This window comes from Phocoena sinus, chromosome X, assembly GCF_008692025.1.
Source record: "Phocoena sinus isolate mPhoSin1 chromosome X, mPhoSin1.pri, whole genome shotgun sequence".
Classification (NCBI taxonomy): domain Eukaryota; kingdom Metazoa; phylum Chordata; class Mammalia; order Artiodactyla; family Phocoenidae; genus Phocoena; species Phocoena sinus.
The window spans coordinates 24,189,566-24,211,763 of record NC_045784.1 but is presented as its reverse complement, the minus strand read 5'-3'; the positions used below and the strand labels follow the sequence as shown (position 1 = coordinate 24,211,763).

Below are 22,198 nucleotides of genomic sequence, written 5' to 3'. Positions count from 1 at the left end.
AAATGTTAATAGTACACTAATTCATAGTTGCCAAAAACTGAAATCAACCAAGATGACCTTCAGCAGATGAATGGGTAAACAAACTGTGGTAGTCCACATGATGGAATGCTATTCAGCCATGAAAAAAAATGACATTTCAAACCACAAACAGATACAGAGAAACTTAAATGTATATTGATTAGCAAAAGGAGCTAGTTTAAAAAGCCTACATATTGAGTTATTTGTAGTGAGGTGGATGGACCTAGAGTCTGTCATACAGAGTGAAGTAAGTCAGAAAGAGAAAAACAAATACCGTATGCTAACACATACATCTGGAATCTAAGAAAAAAAAATGGTCAAGAAGAACCTAGGGGCAAGACGGGAATAAAGATGCAGACCTACTAGAGAATGGACCTGAGGATATGGGGCGAGGGAAGGGTAAGCTGTGACAAAGTGAGAGAGTGGCATGGACATATATAAACTACCAAATGTAAAACAGATAGCTTGTGGGAAGCAGTCGCATAGCCCAGGGAGATCAGCTCGGTGCTTTGTGACCACCTAGAGGGGTGGGATAGGGAGGGTGGGAGGGAGGGAGACGCAAGAGGGAAGAGATATGGGGATATATGTATAACGGATTCACTTTGTTATAAAGCAGAAACTAACACACCATTGTAAAGCAATTATACTCCAATAAAGATGTTAAATAAATAAAAAGTCTACATACTGTAAGATTCCATCAGCATTATATTCTGGAAAAGGCAAAACTCTAGAGAGAGTAAAAAGTTCAGAGTTGTCAGGGGCTCAAAGTGAGGTTTTGAGGGATGGACAGGTGGAGCAGGGGAGATTTTTAGGGCAGTGAAACTCTTCTGCATGATGCTCTGTTGGTGAGTAGATGACGTCATGCCTCTGTCAACCACTATAGAAGTGTAAAGCACAAAAAGTGAAATGTGTTATAATCAGTGGACAATAGTCAATAATAATGTATCACTATTAGTTGATCAATTATAACGAATGAACTTGTATCCATTGAACCAATATAAGATGTTAATAATAGGAGAATCTAACTGCAAGAAGTGAGTGGCTGTATGGGAACTCTTTGCACTATCTGCTTACTTTTCTGTAGTCCTGAATCTGTTCTTTAAAAAAGTATTAATTTAAAAACTAGAAATAAATCTGGACAAGAACACATAGCCAGTACAGAGCTATATACAGCAATACCAAATAAATAAGAGCCATGAGTAACGAAAAGCAAAAGATAACAATGCTAATAATTTGATCCTCTAATTAAAACTCTAAGGGAACAGGCACAGAAAATAGTCAAACATATAAGGAACTTCAGAAACCTGGTGGAAAAAAAGATCACCACAGCGCAATCAAGAGACTGGCAGGACACAAAATCAACAATTCCTTAGATCATGTTAATAGAAAATACATCAGGAGCTTCAAGAAGACGAAAGAGTAAGACACAGAGATCACCTTCCTCCTGCAAATACATCAGAAATACAACTACATGTGGAACAACTCCTATAGAACATCTACTACTGAATGCCGGCAGAAGACCTCAGACCTCCCAAAAGGCAAGAAACTCCCCACGTACCTGGGTAGTGCAAAAGAGAAAAGGATAAACAGAGACAAAAGAATAGGGACATGACCTGCACCAGTGGGAAGGAGCTGTGAAGGAGGAAAGGTTTCCACACACTAGGAAGCCCCTTCACGGCGGAGACTGCGGGTGGCGGAGCGGGGAAGCTTCGGCGCCACGGAGGAGAGCACAGCCACAGGGGTGTGGAGGGCAAAGTGGAGAGATTCCCGCACAGAGGATCCATGCCAACCAGCACTCACCAGTCGGGGCAGGTGGGGGCTGGGAGCTGAGGCTCTGGCTTCGGTTGGGCAGAGCATAGGGAGAGGACTGGGGTTGGCTGCGTGAACACAGCCTAAAGAGGTTAGTGCGCCACGGCTAGCCGAGGTGGAGTCCGGGAATGAGTCTGGAGCTGCCGAAGAGGCAAGAGACTTTCTTCCCTCTTTGTTTACTGGTGCGCGAGGAGAGGGGATTCAGAGCGCCGCTTAAAGGAGCTCTAGAGACGGGCGCGAGCCACGGCTATCAGCGCGGACCCCAGAGAAGGGCATGAGACGCTAAGGCCGCTGCTGCCGCCACCAAGAAGCCTGTGTGCAAGCACAGGTCACTCTCCACACCTCCCCTCCCAGGAGACTGTGCAGCCCGCCACTGCCAGGGTCCCGTGATCCAGGGACAACTTCCCCGAGAGAACGCATGGCCCACCTCAGGCTGATGCAACATCATGGCGGCTTCTGCCGCTGCAGGCCCTCCCCGCACTCCGTGCCCCTCCCTCCCCCCGGCCTGAGTGAGCCAGAGCCCCCGAATCAGCGGCTCCTTTAACCCCGACCTGTCTGAGCGAAGCACAGACGCCCTCAGGCGACCTACACGCAGAGGCGGGTCCAAATCCAAAGCTGAACCCCGGGAGCTGTGTGAACAAAGAGAAAGGGAAATCTCTCCCAGGAGCCTCAGGAGCAGCGGATTAAATCTCCACAATCAACGTGATGTACCCTGCATCTGTGGAATACCTGAATAGACAACGAATCATCCCAAATTGAGGAGGTGGACTTTGGGAGCAACGATAGATATATATTTTCTTCCCTTTCTCTCTTATTTATGAGTGTGTATGTGTATGCTTCTGTGTATGATTTTGTCTGTAGAGCTTTGCTTTTACCATTTGTCCAAGGGTTCTGTTTATTTTTCTTTTTATTACTTAAAGAATTTTTTTTCTTAATAATTATTTTTTATTTTAATTATTTTATTTTAATTTAATTTATTTTATCTTCTTCTTTCTTTCTTTCTTTTTTGCCTCCCTTTTATTCTGAGCCATGTGGAGGACAGGCTCTTGGTGCTCCAGCCAGGCATCAGGGCTGTGCCACTGAAGTGAGAGAGCCAAGTTCAGGACACTGGTCCACAAGAGACCTCCCACCTCCACGTTATATCAAATGGCAAAAATCTCCCAGAGATCTCCATCTCAATGCCAAGACCCAGCTCCACTCGACGACCGGCAAGCTACAGTGCTGGACACCCCATGCCAAACAACTAGCAAGACAGGAACACAACCCCATCCATTAGCAGAGAGGCTGCCGAAAATCATACTAAGGCCACAGACACCCCAAAACACACCACCAGACGGGGACCTGCCCACCAGAAAGACAAGATCCAGCCTCATCCACCAGAACACAGGCACTAGTCCCCTCCACCAGGAAGCCTACACAACCCACTGAACCAACCTTAGCCACCGGGCACAGACACCAAAAACAACGGGAAGTACGAGCCTGCAGGCTGCGAAAAGGAGACCCCAAACACAGTAAATTAAGCAACATGAGAAGACAGAGAAACACACAGCAGATGAAGGAGCAAGGAAAAAATGCAGCAGACCTAACAAATGAAGAGGAAATAGGCAGCCTACCTGAAAAAGAATTCAGAATAATGATAGCAAAGATGATCCAAAATCTTGGAAACAGAATGGACAAAATACAAGAAACGTTTGACAAGGACCTGGAAGAACTAAAGAGCAAACAAACTGTGATGAACAACACAATAAATGAAATTAAAAATTCTCTAGAAGGGATCAATAGCAGAATAACTGAGGCAGAAGAACGAATAAGTGACCTGGAAAATAAAATAGTAGAAATAACTACTGCAGAGCCAAATAAAGAAAAAAGAATGAAAAGAATTGAGGACAGTCTCAGAGACCTCTGGGACAACATTAAACACACCAACATTCGAATTATAGGGGTCCCAGAAGAAGAAGAGGAAAAGCAAGGGACTGAGAAAATATTTCAAGAGATTATAATTGAAAGCTTCCCTAATATGGGAAGGGAAATAGATAATCAAGTCCAAGAAGCACAGAGAGTCCCACACAGGATAAATCCAAGGAGAAACACGCCAAGACACATACTAATCAAACTATCAAAAATTAAATACAAAGAACAAATACTAAAAGCAGCAAGGGAAAAACAACAAATAACGCATAAGGGAATCCCCAGAAGGTTAAGAGCTGATCTTTCAGCAGAAACTTTGCAAGCCAGAATGGAGTGGCAGGACATACTTAAAGTGATGAAGGAGAAAAACCTACAACCAAGATTACTCTACCCAGCAAGGATCTCATTCAGATTTGATGGAGAAATTAAAACCTTTACAGACAAGCAAAACCTAAGAGAATTTAGCACCACCAAACCAGGTTTACAACAAATGCTAAAGGAACTACCCTAGGCAGGAAACACAAGAGAAGGAAAAGGCCTGCAATAATAAACCCAAAACAATTAAGAAAATGGTAATAGGAACATACATATTGATAATTACCTTAAATGTAAATGGACTAAATGCTCCAACCAGAAGACATAGATTGGCTGAATGGATACAGAAACAAGACCCGTATATATGCTGTCTACAAGAGACCCACTTCGGACCTAGGGACACATACAGACTGAAAGTAAGGGGATGGAAAAAGATATACCACGCAAATGGAAATCAAAAGAAAACTGGAGTAGCAATTCTCATATCAGACACAATGGACTTTAAAACAGAGACTATTAGAAGAGACAAAGAAGGACACTACATAATGATCAAGGGATCAATCCAAGAAGAAGCTATAACAACTGTAAATATTTATGCACCCAACATAGGAGCACCTCAATACATAAGGCAAATACTAACAGCCATAAAAGGGGAAATCGACAGTAACACATTCATAGTAGGGGGCTTTTCACACCCCACTTTCACCAATGGACAGACCATCCAAAATGAAAATAAATAAGGAAACACAAGCTTTAAATGATACATTAAACAAGATGGACTTAATTGATATTTATAGGACATTCCATCCCAAAACAACAGAATACACATTCTTCTCAAGTGCTCATGGAACATTCTGCAGGATACATCATATCCTGGGTCACAAATCAAGCCTTGGTAAATTTAAGAAAATTGAAATCATATCAAGTATCTTTTCCGACCACAACGCTATGAGACTAGGTATCAATTACAGGAAAAAATCTGTAAGAAGTACAAACACATGGAGGCTAAACAACACACTACTTAATAAACAACAGATCACTGAAGAAATCAAAGAGGAAATAAAAAAATACCTAGACACAAATGACAATGAAACACGATGACCCAAAACCTATGGGATGCAGCAAAAGCAGTTCTAAGAGGGAAGTTTGCAGCAATACAATCCTACCTCAAGAAACAAGAGAAATCTCAAATAAACAACCTAACCCTACACCTAAAGCAATTAGAGAAAGAAAACAAAAAAAGCCCAAAGTTAGCAGAAGGAAAGAAATCTTAAAGATCATATCAGAAATAAATGAAAAAGAAATGAAAGAAATGATAGCTAAGATCAATAAAATTAACACTTGGTTCTTCGAGAAGATAAACAAAATTGATAAACCATTAGCCAGACCTTTCAAGAAAAAAAGCGAGAAGACTCAAATCAATAGAATGAGAAATGAAAAAGGGGAAGTAACAACTGACACTGCAGAAATACCAAGGATCATGAGAGATTACTACAAGCAACTCTATGCCAATAAAATGGACAACCTGGAAGAAATGGACAAATTCTTAGAAATGCACAATGTTGCGAGATTGAACCAGGAAGAAACAGAAAATATGAACAGACCAATCACAAGCACTGAAATTGAAACTGATTAAAAACCTTCCAACAAACAAAACTCCAGGACCAGATGGCTTCACAGGCGAATTCTATCAAACATTTAGAGAAGAGCTAATACCTATCCTTCTCAAACTCTTCCAAAATATAGCAGAGGGAGGAACACTCCCAAACTCATTCTATGAGGCCACCATCACTCTGATACCTAAACCAGACAAAGATGTCTCAAAGAAAGAAAACTACAGGCCAATATCACTGATGAACATAGATACAAAACTCCTCAACAAAATACTAGCAAACAGAGTCCAGCAGCAGATTAAAAGGATCATACACTATGATCCAGTGGGGTTTATCCGAGGAATGCAAGGATTCTTCAATTCATGCAAATCAATCAACATGATACACCATATTAACAAACGGAAGGAGAAAAACCAGATGATCACCTCAATAGATGCAGAAAAAGCTTTCGACAAAATTCAACACCCATTTATGATAAAAACCCTTCAGAAAGTAGGCAAAGAGGGAACTTTCCTCAACATATTAAAGGCCATACGTGACAAACCCACAGCCCACATCGTCCTCAATGGTGAAAAACTGAAACCATTTCCACTAAGATCGGAAACAAGACAAGGTTGCCCACTCGCACCACTATTATTCAACATAGTTTTGGAAGTTTTAGCCACAGCAATCAGAGAAGGAAAAGAAATAAAAGGAATCCAAGTTGGAAAAGAAGAAGTAAAGCTGTCACTGTTTGCAGATGACATGATACTCTACATAGAGAATCTTAAAGATGCTACCAGAAAACTACTACAGCTAATCAATGAATTTGGTAAATTAGCAGGATACAAATTTAATGCACAGAAATCTCTTGCATTCCTATACACTAATGATGAAAAATCTGAAGGTGAAGTTAAGAAAACACTCCCATTCACCACTGCAACAAAAGGAATAAAACATCTAGGAATAAACCTACCTAAGGAGACAAAAGACCTGAATGCAGAAAATTATAAGACACTGATGAGAGAAATTAAAGATGATACAAGTAGATGGAGAGATATACCATGTTCTTGGATTGGAAGAATCAACATTGTGAAAATGACTCTACAACCAAAAGCAATCTACAGATTCAATGCAATCCCTATCAAACTACCACTGGCATTTTTCACAGAACGAGAACAAAAAATTTCACAATTTCTATGGAAACACAAAAGACCCCGAATAGCTAAAGTAATCTTGAGAAAGAAAAACCGAGCTGGAGGAATCAGGCTCCCTGACTTTAGACTATACAACAAAGCTACAGTGATAAAGACAGTATGGTACTGGCACAAAATCACAAATATAGATCAATGAAACAGGATAGAAAGTCCAGAGATAAACACACACACATATGGCCACCTTATCTTTGATAAGGGAGGCAAGAATATACAGTGGAGAAAAGACAGCCCCTTCAATAAGTGGTGCTGGGAAAACTGGACAGCTACATGTATAAGAATGAAATTAGAACACTCCCTAACACCATACACAAAAATAAACTCAAAATGGATTAAAGACCTAAATGTAAGGCCAGACACCATCAAACTCTTAGAGGAAAATATAGGGAAAACACTCTATGACATAAATCACAGCAAGATCCTTTTTCACCCAACTCCTGGAGAAATGGACATAAAAGCAGAAATAAACAAATGGGACCTAATGAAACTTAAAATCTTTTGCACAGCAAAGGAAACGATAAACAAGGCAAAAAGACAACCCTCAGAATGGGAGAAATTATTTTGCAAATGAAGCAACTGACAAAGGATTAATCTCCAGAACATACAAGCAACTCATACAGCTCAATAGGAAAAAAACAAACAACCCTATCCAAACATGGGCAGAAGACCTAAATACACATTTCTCCAAAGAACTAAAACAGATTGCCAACAGACACATGAAAGAATGCTCAACATCGTTAATCATTAGAGAAATGCAAATCAAAACTACAATGCGATATCATCTCACACTGGTCAGAATGGCCATCATCAAAAAGTCTACAAACAGTAAATGCTGGAGAGGGTGTGGAGAAAAGGGAACCCTCTTGCGCTGTTGGTGGGAATGTAAATTGATACAGCCACTATGGAGAACAGGATGGACATTCCTTAAAAAACTAAAAATAGAACTACCATATGACCCAGCAATCCCACTACTGGGCATATACCCTGAGAAAACCATAATTTAAAAAGAGGCATGTACCAAAATGTTCATTGCAGCTCTATTTACAATAGCCAGGACGTGGAAGCAACCTAAGTGTCCATCAACAGATGAATGATTAAAGAAGTTGTGGCACATATATACAATGGAATATTACTCAGCCATAAAAAGAAACGAAACTGAGGTATTTGAAGCAAGGTGGATGGACCTAGAGACTGTCATACAGAGTGAAGTAAGTCAGAAAGAGGAAAATAAATACCGTATGCTAACACATATATAAGGAATCTAAAAAATAAAACATGGTCATGAAAAAACTAGGGGCAAGATGGGAATAAAAATGCAAACCTACTAGAGAATGGACTTGAGGATACGGGGAGGAGCAAGGGTAAGCTGGGACAAAGTGAGAGAGTGGCATGGACATATATACACTACTAAACATAAAATCGATACCTAGTGGGAAGCAGCCGCAAAGCACAGGGAGATCGGCTCAGTGCTCTGTGACCACCTAGAGTGGTGGGATAGCGAGGGAGGAAGGGAGGGAGACACAAGAGGGAAGAGATATGGGGACATATGTATATGTATAACTGATTCACTTTGTTATAAAGCAGAAAGTAAGACACCATTGTAAAGAAATTATACTCCAAAAAAGATGTTAAAAAAAGAAAAACAAACAAACAACAAAAAAGAAAATACACCATAGACAAAAGCAACAATATAAAAAATATGCCTAGAAAGAAACCATACAAAAATGTATATAATCTACATGGAGGCCACAATAAGAATTTCCTGATTGACTTAGGAAAAAGAAGTCTCAACCAGAATAGTATGTTATGCGTATTTGTGAGACACAGATACTGTAAGAATATCTATTTTCCTTAATTCATTTACAGATCTACTACCTTATCCATAGCAGCTGATTACAATCAAACATGGGCTACTGTTTCCTGTACCCGAAATCAACCATGGAAACATTACAGAAGGAATAAAGAAAAAACATTAACAAAAGCAAAAACACAAAACTAAATAATCCCTGAAGGACAATAAGTCTCCACTGAACTGGAACCTGAGTGTCGGCAGGTAGGGGGATGCCCTGAATTCGAGACAGGTCAGTAGCCTGCAAGAGAGGCAGATGACAGGATTGATTAGAGAAAAGCCTATAACGTTGAGCCCTTGATTCTTCCACTGTGCTCTGGGACCATGAATCTCTACTGCTTCACTGAAGGAATCTGAGGCAGCATTTCAGAGCCCACATGCCAGGCGCATGGGACACCAAAGATTGGGCTGGATGTGGCAGTATGGTCCACAGGCTGTGAAATAACCATCTGAAACTTTGTTAGTGGATGACAACTGGCCTTTTTAAGTGATCATCTTAATAGACTATCGCACACGGACTAAAAGACAAAAGCAAGTAACACAGTAGTTGTACAGAAGGACAGAAATTCATTTCTGAACTTCTGGGCAACGCCCGTGATGTCAACAAAGAGAGACCACAGTGGGAACTGTCAGGCTAAGGCGCCCCTTCACTAACTCCTCTGGGATTCTGTGGGGCACGGTTGGGGACAGGGATGGATTCATACCAGAGAAGGAAGGAATCGCAGGCCCTGCCAGCAGTCAATGTGAGGACCTTGAGTGAGACCTGACGGGCTCCAAACCACAGAAGAGAGTCTCGCCTCCTTTCCCCTCAGCTCATCTTACCTGCAACAGCCATCTCTGGGAGGCTCTAGGCAGAAGTGTCCAGATGAGACGTGCCTGCACTTCACACCAGCAGTCTCAGGGAGTTGATGTCTTTGATGTGAGGCCTTGGCCTCAGGTCAGCAGACGGGAGGTAGCCCAGCACCTACAGGGAGTCAAGAGAAGACACTGAGAGAGGATTGAGAGCAGCATCCACCATGGAAGAGGGGGCCCCAAAGAGCCCTCACTGTCAGTCTCAGGGAACCCAGGCACGGCTGTGAGGCTCAGACCTCCAGATACTTCTGGCTGAGGGTACCGACAGAAATGAGAGCGAAGGTGTGACGCCTGCTGACTCAGCTCAGCAGAGGGAAAAGTCCCAGGACCTGCAAAGAGCCAATGAAAGGCCCTCGTGCCAGGCCTGCCGGAAGCTCCCCCGGAACCCCTCTCTGATACCCCGCCCCACCCCGCCCCACCCCGAACACAGTCCGCCCCGCCCCGCCCCGGCCCCAGCCCGCCCCTGCTGTCCTCCTGGACCCCAGATGCGCATGACCGGATGTGACGTCCTCCCAAGCGCGCTGTGGGGGCGAGGAAATTGCTGAGAGCTGCCGTCTAGCGAGGGTGAGCCGCGGGAGGAGTGCCACGTCTCGTCAGGTGTCAAGGTGTGAGGTGACGCCAGTTAGAAGTGCGGGGACACGCCCCCGCCACCCCCAATCCCCATTCCCTCCGAAAAGAGGCGGCCACACAGGCCCCGCCCACCGAGCCCCTGCTCTCGGCCCAGGAAGCTCCGGCCTGGCTATAAGGCCCAAAGTCCATCCGCTTCCCCCGTGGGGCCTCGCGCAAGGAAGGCCTCGCTCTGAGGCTGGTGGACCCTGGCTCAGCTCAGTAGAGGGAGCGCCCCAGGCCCTGTGGAGTGAAGGACGGGACCCTCGTGGGGACGGAGGGGCTCCACACCCCAGAACGGCGGCCACGCGGACCCCGCCCCTGACGTCGGCCTGGGAGCCTCTGGGCAGGTCTAAAGACTGAGGGGCTCCCTCAGTGCGAACGCGGACGAACGGACAGACGCGGGAGACACAGGGAGGAGGGGGCCTCGTCCTGAGGGGCTGGCTGCAGGTCAGCAGAGGGAGGATTTCCAGGGCACGGGAGGAGTCAGGGCGAGGACCGTCCTCCTCATCGCGAGGGCACCTCAGAAGCCCTCCCCTGTTGTCAGCCGCTTCCTTCTGGCCACACACGGAGGAGGGAGGGCTGCTGTCTGAGAGGACAGGTGCAGGCCAGCAGAAGGCGCGTCCCTAAGCACTCCCAAGAGTCAGCCCAAGCCCTTGAGTGAGGGCCAGTGGGGCCGCCAGCCACAGGGCCTCGACCTGTCTGCCACACGCTGCAGGCTTGGTAAAACTCTGCCACATGCGGCCGCGTGGTCACCCTCACTGCCTCCGAATGAGACTCAAGGAGGTGTCGGCACTGGTGCGAGCAGATGGCCCTCGGGGCAAGAGGAGCTCCAGGCTGCACCGGCCGTCCAGGGAGGACCCCGAGTGAGGACTAAGGGAGTCACCCACCCTGAAGAGAAGGGACAAGAGAGAATATGGCCCGTCCCCTCCTGTCAACCCTTAAACTCCCAAGAAAGGACTGTCAGGCTGAGACTGCCCGTAATTTCCTCTGCCAGGTCCGAGGGAGGTTAGAGCTTTGTTCTGAAGGGGCAGCCACCAGGCAGCAGAAGGGAGGGTCCCAGGACCCTTGGGTGGTGGGCTGAACGCTCCCTCCTTTCCTCCTCCTGGGTGTCATGGAAGATGGTGGTGTCAACTTCAGAGCAGCAGAGGGGAGGGGGTGGAGGGGTAGTCTTGGCAACAACTGTCATCCTGACTCTGAATGGGAACTGCGGGGACCTACCTCCCCTGCCATACCTGACTGTCACCCCCGTACCACGCAGGCAGGGCTGGCTGGCTGTGCCCCAAGGCTCACTCTACCGTCCTCCACAGGAGTCTCAGGAGACAGGCTGAGCAGGAGAACAGGAGCCCTGTGGGTCCTCGAGCAGTGCCCTCAAGGACCCTGCAGAGGCGGCCTTGGTTAAAGCCAGGGAGGAATCTCCCCGCTGAAGGTGCTCACAGCATCTCCTTGTCCCTCCCCCAGGTGCCCTCGTTGCCTGCCTTCCTGCGCACACTCCCGCCTGCTGGCCCTGACCTGTATCATCATGCCTCGGGGCTGGAAGAGCAAGCGCCGTGCCCGCGAGAAATGCCACCAGGCCCACGGGGAGACTCAGAGTCTCAAGGGTGCCCAGGCCACTGAGGCGGCGGCGGCGGCAAAAGAGATACAAGAGTCGCCCTCCTACTCCGCTTCTGTTTCTCGGGGTACTCCCCCGAGCTCCCCTGCTGCTGGCACTCGCCAGGAGCCTCAGGGAGCCCCAGGCACTACCTCTCATGGTGCAGGAGATTCATGTCCAGGATATGAGGAGGGTGCCCAGAGCCAAGATGAGAAAAGTTCAAGTACCTCCCAGGCAGCACCTTGCTCTCACAGCATATGCAGAGATCCTCTGACCAGGAAGGGCGGAATGTTGGTGCCGTTCATGCTGGTGATGTACAAGATGAAGGAGCCCTTCCCGCAGGCAGCACTGCTGAAGACTCTCAACAAGAAGTATGAGAAGCACTTCCCTGAGATCCTCAGCAGAGCCTCTGAGATCATGGAGGTGGTCTTTGGCCTCGAGCTGAAGGAAGTCGACCCCAGCAATCACTCCTACGCCCTCATCAGCAAGCTGGCCCTCCCCAGCGAGGGAAGTCTGAGTGATGAGTCCTGGCTGCCCAAGTCCGGTCTCCTAATGGTTCTCCTGGGCAAAATCTTCACGAAGGGCAACCGTGCCACCGAGGAGGAGATCTGGGAATTCCTCAATGCGTTGGGTTTGTATGCTAGGAGGAGTCACTCCATCTTTGGGGAGCCTAGGAGGCTCATCAGCAAATATTTCGTGCAGCAGAAGTACCTGACGTACCGCCAGGTGCCCAACAGCGATCCTCCGCGCTATGAGTTTCTGTGGGGCCCGAGAGCCCACGCTGAAACCAGCAAGATGAAAGTGCTGGAGTTTGTGGCCAAGATCATTGGTACCGTCCCCAGTGCCTTCCCAGATCTCTATGAGGAAGCTCTGAAAGATGAGGAAGAGAGAGCAAGAGTGAGAGTCGCGGCCAGGGCTGCAGCTGTTGCTGAGGGCAGAGCCCCTTCCAGGGCCAAGGCCCGCAGCTCCTCCCACATGTAGGGAGGGAGGCCGCGCGCAGTTTGCTCACTTTGTTTTGGAAGAGAGCAGTCAGGCTCCTAAATAGTGCAGAGTAGTAGGGGTGGAGGGAACAAAGCATAGATCTTATTTATCTTCCTGTTTTAAACTAGTAACTTCTATATATTATTGATTGATTGATTTAGGTTTTTTCAAATGTTTTTTTCTTGTAATAGATAGTGTGTTTTCTTAAGAATAGGAATTCGTGAATGACATTGCTTGCATATTTATTGCTGTTTAAAGAATTCTAAAGTTACGGTTTTGGTATATGTAAAAGAAATTCACGAACCATCTATATTTTCTGTATGATCCAGAAGTAGAAAAACATGGCACTGCAATAGACATTGTCATGGAAAAGTGAAAGGCGACCACAGAAAATATTTAGAAACAAAAAATGGAGAAAACAGAGAGTAAAAGCCATTTAACTCGTGGTTTGCCTTACTTCGTTTAAACTTTCTTTTGGTAGAAATAAAAGATACACTGATTTAGCTCATTTGTGAGTATTTGTTTCTTTTGCCCTAGTGGACTGCATATTCTCTGCTACCTACTGGATTAAAAATAAACTCTGATGGGAGGGTGGTATTTTGGGGGTTCATAATAATCATATCATAACTGCCATTCATCAAAAACCCAATATTTCTTAATGAGTATGCCACTGCTTTACATGTAGTACATAACATTCCAACATTCACGCAGGATAGGATTTAGCAGACTCCCTTTACAGGTGAATAACTTGCAAATTTCTCAAGTTCACAAGACTGATTAAGTGACCTTGCTGGGTCTAGTCCCCTGGTCTGCAATAGTCTAGAGCCTACACTCTTCCACTCCTCCCAGCCTAAGCCAGACCTTATGTCTTTTAATTCATTTTTCTTCTCACCACTCCAAAATGTATCTCATGGGATAAAAGGGGCCCTGTTCCCAAAGCACTGTTTTGGAATACAGTAACAGTAACGCTGAATAAGTGAATGGTATGAATAAAAAGAAAAATTTTCGGTGACAATGGGGTCTTCTACATATGCAATGTCAGATACCCTGAAAAGATCAGCATCTCCTCATTTACTCTTCAAGTTTCTCAGGGACATAAAAGCCTTGGTTTAAGAGCTGTGTCCTCAGGTCAGTGGAGGGAGGAGTCCCAGCCTCTGATAGTTACTCAAGGTGAGGACCTTAGAACAGAAGGGGGCCCCACAAAGTCTACCCTGCTTTCTCCCTTGTGTGGCCATGCGCAGAGCTGTCTGTCTGAAGGTACCCCTTCTTTTCCTCCGGGGCAAGGGTGGAGAGGTTCTCAGGGAGGTGAGTTCCTTGGTCTTGTGGCAGCATCTCCAATTCTGCCCAAGCAGGAGATCCTAACAGGCCTTAATTTGCTTCAGGGTGAGGACACTGGGTGCTGACGAGTGGACTCCCCATAACAAAGGGGACCACACAGAGGCCCCCGTCAGGGGTAGCCAGGGAATAGGTCTCTTATCTCCCCTTCTGGTGTCTCAGGAAGGTGAAAGCCTTGGCCTGAGGCTGGCAGACAGTAGGGAGGGTGGAGTCCCATATGCTACCTGAAGTCAAGGTAAGAAACCTGAGTTAGGACTGAGGGGCCACTGACTCCAGAAGAGTGGGGCCTTGTAAAGTCCTGCTCCTCAGAAGACCCCAACAGCTTTGGACAGATCTGGTTCATCCTGACTTCCGATTCAGAATTCCCAAGAAGGTAATGCTTTTGTTCTGAGGAGCACAGCTTCAGGGGAGTGGAGGGTGGAGTCCTGGGTCTGGTCAGGCATCACGATGAGGACCCTGAATGAGGAGCAAGAGGACCACTCACTCCGGAACAGAGGAGAATGCAGAGTCCCGCCCCTGAGCTCAGCCCCAGGAGGCCCAGGACAAAGCTTTCTGGCTGACCTGCCCCCTCTTTCCACTAGGGGTGGTCTCGGGGAGGCGAGGGCCTTGGTCTGTGGGGAACAGCCTCACTCAGTAGAGACTGGAAATCTAGTGACTCTAAATGAGGATAAAGAGACTCCACCTAGAGCAGAGCCCTGCCACTGGACACCTCCCCTTGGCAAATCCAGGAATGTTGGCATGATGCGCCCCACGCCTTTCCTTTTAGAGCGTCTCAGGTAGATGAGGCACTTGGTCCCAGGGGCCAGCCTCAGGGGAGCACAGGGAGGAATTCCAGGTCATGCCAAGAGTCGAGCAGAGGACCGTGAGGACTGAGGGAACCACCCAAATCATAAAAGTGGGGACGCCACAGAATCCCTCCCTTACTGTCGGCCATGAGTGACCACAGGCAGTCATGCCCACGTGAGGCAACCCTCACATCCTCCTAGGTGGTCTCAGGGAATTAAAGGCTGTAGTATGAGCGCACAGGCCTCTCTAGGTCACGGGAAGAGCCAGCGTAAGGACTCTGAGTGAGGACCAAGGGGAACGCCCAACCGAAAAGAGAGAGGAACAAACACATAGCCCCACCATCCTTTCGGCCCGGGGAAGCCCCAGGCAGGGGTAGTTCGATGTGTCACCCACTTGCCTCCGGCTCTGGAGGACTCAGGTCGGTAGAGGGAAGAGTCCCAGATCCTGACAGAGTGAGGACTATTGAGGTCACAAACCCCAGAAGAGCGGAGCCCGGGGAATCTTGCCCTCTGTGTTAGTCCTCAGAAGCCCCTCAGAAATAGCTGTGGCTGCACGTGGCCTACTCTGACTTCTACTTCTGGGGACTCAGGGTGGTGAGGACTTTGCTCCGAGGCTGGCTGACTCAGCACAGGGGACATTTCCAGGTTGTGCTAGGAGTTGGGGTGAGGACCTAAGGCTGGAGTGGAGCATGAAAACCGTAACGATGGGGGCAGCACATCATCTCTCCCCTGCTGTCAGTCCTGGGAGACGCCTGGAGAGATGTCAGGCCGAGCAGAGGCAACCCTTAACTCCTCCCAGGGTGACAGAGAAGTGGGGACAGTAATAGGTGAAGAGGCGGAGAAATTATAGGTCTTCCCAGGAGTCAAACTGAGGAAGGGCCTGAGTGAGGACCGGCGCGGCCAAGAATAAGGCCTGGATCTGCCGGCCCCAGCTTCCTGCCTTCAGAGACCACAGGTAGACGTGGGACATCAGGCTACCCTCACTTTCTTCTGTTGGCTCTCAGAGAGCGGTGGGCCCTTCTATGAGCACATGTCCTCAGGTAAAGAGACAGGAGCCACAGGCCTTCCCAGGAGTCAAACTGAGAACCCTGAGTGACGACTAGGGGGAACATACCCCACCCGCTGAGCTGTGGGGACGACAAAGAGTCTAGCCTTGCCCCTGCTTTCAGCACTTGAAGGCTCAGGACAGGGCAGTCGGGCCGAGGCTCCTTTACATCAGGTCTGAGGGAGGTGAGACCCTTAGCCTGAAGGTAAATCCATCAGAGGGCAGAAGGGTGGGTCCCAGGCCCTACGTGAAGCCAACTGGGAGCACTGAATAGGGACTGAGGACCCAGTGATCCCAGGATAGAAAGGACTCCACAGAGCTGTCAGTACTGTGTTCCCCCTGTCAGGCCGGTGAGCTGGGCCACCCCTCACTTCCTCCTCATGGGTCCCCGGGACCACTGAGGTGTCAACGGCAGAGCAACGGAGGGGAGGAAGCCCAGGCCCTGGCTGCCGTCCACCTAAAGATCCCGAAGATGAACTGAGCAGACTCCCCGCCCTAGAACACGGAAGGTCCCACTGGCAGCCCCTTCTGTCACCCCAGTGACACTCAGGTAGGCTGGCAGCCTGTAGCCCAAGGCTCACTCTACCGTCCTCCACAGGGGTCTCAGGAGACAGGCTGAGCAGGAGAACAGGAGCCCTGTGGGTCCTCGAGCAGTGCCCTCAAGGACCCTGCAGAGGCGGCCTTGGTTAAAGCCAGGGAGGAATCTCCCCGCTGAAGGTGCTCACAGCATCTCCTTGTCCCTCCCCCAGGTGCCCTCGTTGCCTGCCTTCCTGCGCACACTCCCGCCTGCTGGCCCTGACCTGTGTCATCATGCCTCGGGGCCGGAAGAGCAAGCGCTGTGCCCGCGAGAAACGCTACCAGGCCTGGGGGAGACTCAGAGTCTCAAGGGTGCCCAGGCCACTGAGGCGGCGGTGGCGGCGGCAAAAGAGATACAAGAGTCGCCCTCCTACTCCACTTCTGTTTCTAGGGGTACTCCCCCGAGCTCCCCTGCTGCTGGCACTCACCAGGAGCCTCAGCCACGAGCTCTCGTGATGCAGGGGTTTCATGCCCAGGATCTGAAGAGGGTGCCCAGAGCCAAGGTGAGGAGAGCGAGTCACACATGAGCGGGCCTGCCCCATCCTGGACGGTTCGCCTTTCCCTCCCCTACCTGGACACTGGTGGTTGCAGCATGCCCAGAGATCCTGCCTGTCGTGGTCAAGGACCACTGCTAGGTTTCCAGCCATACCAGGACCAAGCAAGACAAAACCGCCAGCACAGGTTGACGCAGGCGCACCAAGACCTACAAGGTGACTCAAGGTAACCCAGGGTTCATTACGCCTCATTTGTAATAACTTAGCATTGCGGCTTTTGCTTCCCCGCCCCACTCCATGGGTTCTGCTTGGGTGCTTATGGGTAAGTGCCTGCATACTAGCAGGAAAGTTATATAGCCTAAAGCTGTCGATCGATTTGTCAGTCAAATAACACAGGACACAGGGAGGGACCACCACTCTACAAAACACAGCCCTACCCCATTGCGGGGCTGCTTCTGGTTTCCAGACAGCCCGCTCTCCTGCTTTTTCGGGAGCGTACCTTTGCTCTGCTTAACTGAACTCTTGCTACTTAAAACTGCTCTTCGCCTCTCGACTGAATTCTTCCTCTTTGGGAGGGTAAGAGCCCAGGACATCGCCATTCTGCTGGTGACAGTATGGATCGCATATTCATTACTTTTATCAGGTACAAGTTAAAGTTTTGATATTTCATAAAACAAATTTAAAAACCTTCCATTTTTTTTTTTATGACCTAGAACAAGAAAACACAGCAATGGAAGAGGGATTTCCATGGAACTGTGAATAGACTCGGCAGTAAAATCATGTGGGTCAAGTAAAAAAAGAAAAGAAAAAGCGTACATGGTGGTACGTTTTTGGTTTGTTTTATTCTTTTAGTGCTTCTTTTTGTAAAACTGAAAGATGTTTTCTTACATTATTCAAGATTGTGAGGGAAATTAAACAATAATAAAGTAGACATCCTTATCGTTGCCACTCTTATTCCCAACCATTAATTGAGCATCTACTCTTTGGAAGGCTCCGTGGCAGAACTGGGGATGGCAAGAAAAAGAAGACTGAGCCACTGTCGAGAGACCTTCAGAGCCTAGGAGCTGCTGCCATATCAAGAAGATGGTGAGACACACTCTGAGACCTAAATAAATGGCAAGTTAAAACAAGGGGTGAGAAAGAGAGGAGGTTCCAGATGAGAGCAGTCAAGTATAAATGCTCTGAAGCAAGGAAGTCTGGAGCTTTGGGACACTGCAGTTCCCTTGAGGAGGTGATTTTAAGTTAGGCGGGATGGTGGGCTAAATGAGGCTGAGTGAATTGTGGTGGGGGAGGGTGGGACCCTTAGATGGTGGGCCTCAGAGCTGACAGACTCAAGACTGGAATGGAAGCTGACCCTGAATTTTTACTTTGGGACTGTGGGTAAAACAGAGAGAATCTCCACCCGGGGCAGGAATAAAATGGCTTCCGTGTTCCCGTCCCAGTGCAGGTGAGCACAGTGCACAAACTAGGTGTTTTAGTCCCATCGCCTCCAGGGAGTTTCTGAGAAACAAGGATGATACTTCCTTGAAGTGAGAGGTCAAGAAGCCACTGTGATAGCACTCTTTGCACTGGGGTCAAAGGGCCAGAGGCCACTCCATTAAAGGGATGTTCTACTGCTTACCTTAAGTGTAATCTGGGGAACTCCAAATGAAGGCTACAATTTTTGGTGGTGGTGAAATTATAATGAAAATAGGGGTGGTTTGGATGCAAAGGCACCTGGGAGGGAAGCTGTTGGTCCTTGACACAAATTCTAGAACCTCTGAGTAGCATCCAGCTGGGAGAGATCCCTCTACACTCAAATGACATATTTACAAATGGGGAAATTTTACATAGTTTCACTGTCTAAGCAGTTTTGTTCGTTCCAAAGGTGCTGCGTAATCGTATTTTCTGACATCTCATGAGATTAAAGAAAAAAATCCCAAAGAGTTGGTATTATTGTCTGGGGTCAGAGTTATCGTAGTAATAAATGCTCAATATCATTAGTCATTAGGGAAATGTATACAAAAAAGACAGAGTGGGATACCATTTCACTAGGTTGGTTATAAAAATGGAAAATAACAAGTGTTTGCGAGGCTATGAAGAAATTGGATCCCTCATACATTGCTGGTAAGAATGTCAAATGGTTCAGCCTCTTTGGAAAACAGTTTGGTAGTTCCTCAAATTTAAACAAAGAATTACCGTATGACCCAGCAATTCCATTTCTAGGTATATAACCAAAATAACTTAAAAATTTTATTCAAACAAATCTTTGTACCCAAATATTCAAAGAAGCATTATTCATAAAAGCAAAAAAAAAATGCAAACAACCCAAAATTTCCATCACTGAATGAACAGACAAACAAAATGTGGTATATTCTTACAATGCAATATTATTCAGTCATGAAAAGGAATGAAGTACGGATAACTGAGAGACCATGGATGAACCTTGGGGACATTATGATAAATGATAAACGAAAGGAGTCAGAAACAAAAGGTCACATATTATATGACACCATTTACATGAATTGTCCAGGATAAGCAAATTCATAGAGACAGAAAGCAGATTGATGGATGTCCGGGGCTACGGAGAGCTATGAATGAGAAGTAACTTTTTGAAGGGTAAGAGGTTATGTAAGCAGATAGGATAGGCGGTCCCTGGAGAAAGAGAACCAGGCATGGCTTTCTTGACATAAGAGAAGCCAGTTTTTGGCCTAAGCCATTTTGTGATCTAAGCCATTTTAAGATCATTTTGTGAACCTGGAGACAAAGTGTGCCCTTGAACACACCTCCGTAATAATGATCTTAAGGGAATAAAAGAATGCAGCAACAAAAGACTGTTATCAGGCAGGAGTAGTAACAGTAGCAAAGGCAATAAATCAGTTGTTAAGACTCCCAGTCTTTTCAAGGGTAAAGATTAGCCTGAAGCACAATCTTCAGCTGTTCTGCAGAATTCAAACCCCCCTCGAATGGTCAACCACCACCAGACCAACTGGAACCGAAGGAATGATGACGGTAATCTTCTCTGACCCTTGTGCCTTCAAACCCCTATAAAGCTCGGACTCTGTTGACCTTTGCCCCAGCTCTAGGCTGAATTCTCCTCTGCTCAAGCCCCTTCATGAATATGCATGTAGCCTTAGCTTGAAACTTCCCCAGTTCTGCTGTCCAGGGAAACAGTGCTTTGGGGAAGATCCCCAGGGTTCTCCTTCCTTGCTGCAAGTAATAAATCCTTCCTTCTCCTGCTCTTTGACTTGGTTGTGTATTTGGCTTGACACCCACCAAGAGGCAAACCCAGTTTTCGGGTAGCAGTTACCTTTTGGAATGAGGAATATGTTGGGAACAAGATAGAGGCGGTGATTGTACAACATTGTGAATGCAGTAATGCCACTGAATTATTCACTTTAAAATGTTATGTGGATATATATCAATGAGTTATATTTTTAATATTATATATAATACAATCAATAGATTGATTGATTCCACTATATATAATATATATAATATATAGGTATATGTATGTATGTAAAATCAACGGAATGATAGAATAAGAGAGAATGAGTGAATTACCATTCTACAGCCCCTAATGGATTAATGGATAAGGGTAAAGATCCTCACTACCTGTCAATACCACCAGGAAGCAGAAAACAGACACTATGTATCTCCTAATGGAAGCACACAGCTTTGTCTCAGGAGTGAACTTGCCAATAAACAAACTGGTAAATCAATAAGCCTTAATCTGAACAAGCTGTTTCCTATAATTATTGAGGATTCTTGATGCTGAGTTCCAGGTATATTGGGTTCATTATTTTATTCTCTGTAATGTTGTATATGATTGTTTTTATTATAAATATCATGCCTTTAAATTTGAAAACCCAAGTAAAATGGAACAATTTTTAGCAAACTATAAATCACTAAAGTAAAAATGTAGTCCAAACCCAGAGCACCATCAAAATGTTCCAGGACAATCCAGGTTTGGAGCCCCCTCACACCAAATGATCAGGGAAAAACTAATCACCACCTTATTTGAATTCTTCCAAACCATACAAAAAGATAGAAAATGGATCAACCATTTTAATAGGGTAGCCCTCCTTGATACAAAGTCCAGATAAGAATGCCCCAATAAAAGGATACTCACACATAACCATGTGATTAAATGAAGAAATGGGCTATGACTAAGGAACACAAAGATATCATATTAGAAAATACTGACAGTTGGAAATCACTGCACTAACAGAGAAAGGAGAAAATGCATTTCTAAAGGGAAAGAATATTTGTCTCTACACTTCTATTCTCAAGCCTGTTGACACCAAATGAATGGGCTTTTTGTTTTGTTTTGTTTTGTTTTGCTCACACAAACCAATTCTCTACCACCAGCTGAGTATCCTACAATTCAATTCAATTCTGACAATACCTACCTGCAGTTAGCATCAGATCCCACAAGGTAAGGGCTCATTCCCACAAGATTGCCCTACACTTAATCCAAACCCAGGTCTCCCATAATTCTGACTGACTGGCTATAAATTGGGGGCTCCCACAACCCCCTCCCTGGGTTTGGTAATTTTCTAAAGTGGCTCAAAGAACTCAAGGAAACAGTGTACTTACTAGATTACTGGATTATTATAAAAGGATGTGACTCCCTAACAGCCAAATGGAAGAGATGTTTAGAGTGAGGTGCAGGGAAGGGGTGTGGAGCTCTCATGCCCTCTCCAGCTGCATCACCCTCATAGCACCTACATGGGTTCACCAAACTGAAAGCTCTCCAGGCCATTTTGGTTAGGATTTGTACGCAGGCTTCATTACACAGGCATAATTAATTAAATCATGGGACACTGGTAATTAAGTCAATCTCCAGCCCTTCTTCCCTCAGAGGGTAGGACTGAAAGTTCCTAGCCCCTGATCACATGGTGGGTCCCCCAGGCAGCCCCCCACCCTTAGGGGCTTTCCAAAAGTCACCTCATCAACATAAACTCAGGTGTGTTTGAAAGGGGCTTGTTACCAGTAACATGAAACACTCCTTTCACCTTTCTTGCTCTTTTCACTTAGGAAACCCCAACAGTTTTAGCAGCTCTGGGGACAAAGACCAAATATATATTTCTTAGTATAAATCACAATTTAATTATATGCAGGGGTAAAGAAAGGGCCTTTGATAAAAATTTTACACCAGTCCATGGTAATAACTTTTAGCAAACTCACATTAGTAGGGAGTTACTCTTCTGTAAAATCTATATGTATTAAACATACTTAAATGTGGA

At 46.4% G+C, this 22,198-nt stretch overlaps 1 protein-coding gene across 1 annotated transcript; it reads left to right on the top strand.

Annotated features, from left to right (window-relative positions):
- The first annotated feature begins 11,685 nt into the window (after positions 1 to 11,685).
- LOC116747026 (melanoma-associated antigen B4-like) lies at positions 11,686 to 12,735 on the top strand. Its single transcript, XM_032618867.1, has one exon. The coding sequence runs from the start codon at positions 11,686 to 11,688 to the stop codon at positions 12,733 to 12,735; it is 1,050 nt and encodes a 349-aa protein (XP_032474758.1).
- Positions 12,736 to 22,198: the final 9,463 nt, after the last annotated feature.